Source organism: Branchiostoma belcheri, unplaced genomic scaffold (assembly GCF_001625305.1).
Source record: "Branchiostoma belcheri isolate BF01 breed outbred unplaced genomic scaffold, Haploidv18h27 scaffold40, whole genome shotgun sequence".
Classification (NCBI taxonomy): Eukaryota; Metazoa; Chordata; class Leptocardii; order Amphioxiformes; family Branchiostomatidae; genus Branchiostoma; species Branchiostoma belcheri.
This window is the reverse complement of record NW_017804021.1, coordinates 1,403,595-1,405,419: the sequence shown is the minus strand read 5'-3', so window position 1 is coordinate 1,405,419 and position 1,825 is coordinate 1,403,595. Positions and strand designations below refer to the sequence as shown.

Genomic DNA, 1,825 nt, shown 5'->3' with positions numbered 1-1,825 from the left:
GGGGGCGATGATACTTTCATGTGTCGTGTTTCATTGGATTGGTATGCTATTCTCTGGGTTCAATGATTTGCTCAACAGAAACGTATAAAACGTAACCATTGCGTAGTAAGTTTTCTCATACAATCGTATATTAAGTAACATTGCACCCTATGTTGTAAAACGCAAACCATACCTACGTATACTTACCGCAAGATTGAAATCTTCCATTTCGGTTCGATTAAAGTTCTAAAGCTCTGTTATTTTCCCACAGGAAAGTCCGTTTAAGAACAAACGCTTTAAAACCTGTAGTGTCGTGGGGAACGGCGGCATACTTAAAGGAAGCGGCTGTGGGGAAGAAATAGACGCGGCTGAGTTTGTGTTTAGGTAAGGACCTTTGACTTCGTGGATTTGTTTGAAATATCATAACATAACGGTAGTTAAAGACCTTAAAGCACACCACAAAAACTATAGCTAACTAGAAAGGCAGACATTTGCTTGAAAGCAAATACAGTATTTTAGTCCATCTTTCTCCTCGTTCCAACATGGACGGTTCCATATCAACCTTTTCCACGTAGTGCTCTTTAATATCAAGTGTTTCAATAACCCCATGTAGTCCCCAATACCCATACAGTACTTTTCAGTAAAATATTCTCGAACCCTCCATACAGTGAGTGCTTTTCAGTAAAATGTTCTTGAAAGCCCCATACAGTGCTATTCAGTAACACGTATTCGCAAAACCCCCATGTAGTGTTTTTCAATGTATGGACTAAAATAATTACTTCAAGGAGGATTGTGTACTAAGGACTAATCATTCCCCCCTCAAATTCACATAAATGCCATACGTGTTAGCTAGTGAACCTTGTACACTTACCAGTGAACCTTATACACCGAATGGCAGTAACAAATTTTAGTTCACCCCAAATCAGACAGATGTCTCCTCTTCATTTTACTCGTATAATATTACAAAAATGTTACTGTTATGCCCTTTTCGCGCACTAACATTCGTCCTCTGGAATACATTGATTCCATTGTAAGGCTTTGTTCCTAAATTCGCCATGCCCCACCACCACATATTATAGAGAACATCCCTGACCGTTTTTGTTGCTAAATGTAGGTGTAACACGGCTCCAATGGACGATATATACTGGAAGGACATTGGAAATAGAACCCATCTTGTTACTATGAATCCCGGTATGGTCTACTACAGGTACGCTTTATGTCTGGTCATGTGTTTCCAACTATTCTAACAAGAAAAATGAGTAAAATGGCAATGATGAAATGGCATGTAGTGCATATATTTGTACATGTACATACATTTTATATAACTAAGGTTATTTATACCGTCTTTAATGTATTTGTTTGCTTGATTGTGGCAAACTCATATTATCAATTTCAAATGCTAATTGCCTGTTCTTTTATTCCACCTAGGTACAATAATTTTGGAAAATCTAAACAGCTAAATAGGATCATATTAGAACATAGATCGTCTAAGGCTTTCAAAGGGGCGAGAGACAAATTCCTTCGGGACCTCTCTGCCTACGGGGACAGCTACCTGTTCATAGAAGCCTTCCTGTATGAGCTGAGCTCAAGGCGGGCCTTCTTAGCACAAAAAGTTCTATGGGAAAGTCACGCCAAGAACACGGTCATCTATCCCCATCCTGACTTCGTCAGATCGACGCATTCCTACTGGCAAACATGTGGTGTGAAGGCTCCAAGGGCGTCTACTGGTACGTAGGTATAAAATACCTTCGTCGAATCTTTATCTATATGCTATATGGGCATACATGCATTTATCCAATGGCATATATCATTTGTTTGATGCAATGACACGGTGCACTTTATTCTG

General features: G+C 39.3%; 1 protein-coding gene and 1 pseudogene across 1 annotated transcript in view; both read left to right on the top strand.

Moving 5' to 3' along the window:
* The window catches only part of LOC109477495 (alpha-2,8-sialyltransferase 8F-like), an 8,089-nt gene extending 6,375 nt beyond the window's left edge, over positions 1 to 1,714 (top strand). Inside the window, exons 6-8 of the mRNA XM_019778779.1 lie at positions 251 to 363; positions 1,094 to 1,186; positions 1,408 to 1,714. Of these exons, the coding sequence (XP_019634338.1) occupies positions 251 to 363; positions 1,094 to 1,186; positions 1,408 to 1,714 (513 nt within the window). The remainder of the gene's footprint in view (positions 1 to 250; positions 364 to 1,093; positions 1,187 to 1,407) is intronic.
* Positions 1,715 to 1,753: 39 nt separating this feature from the next.
* Positions 1,754 to 1,825, top strand: part of LOC109477494 — a 3,607-nt pseudogene continuing 3,535 nt past the window's right edge.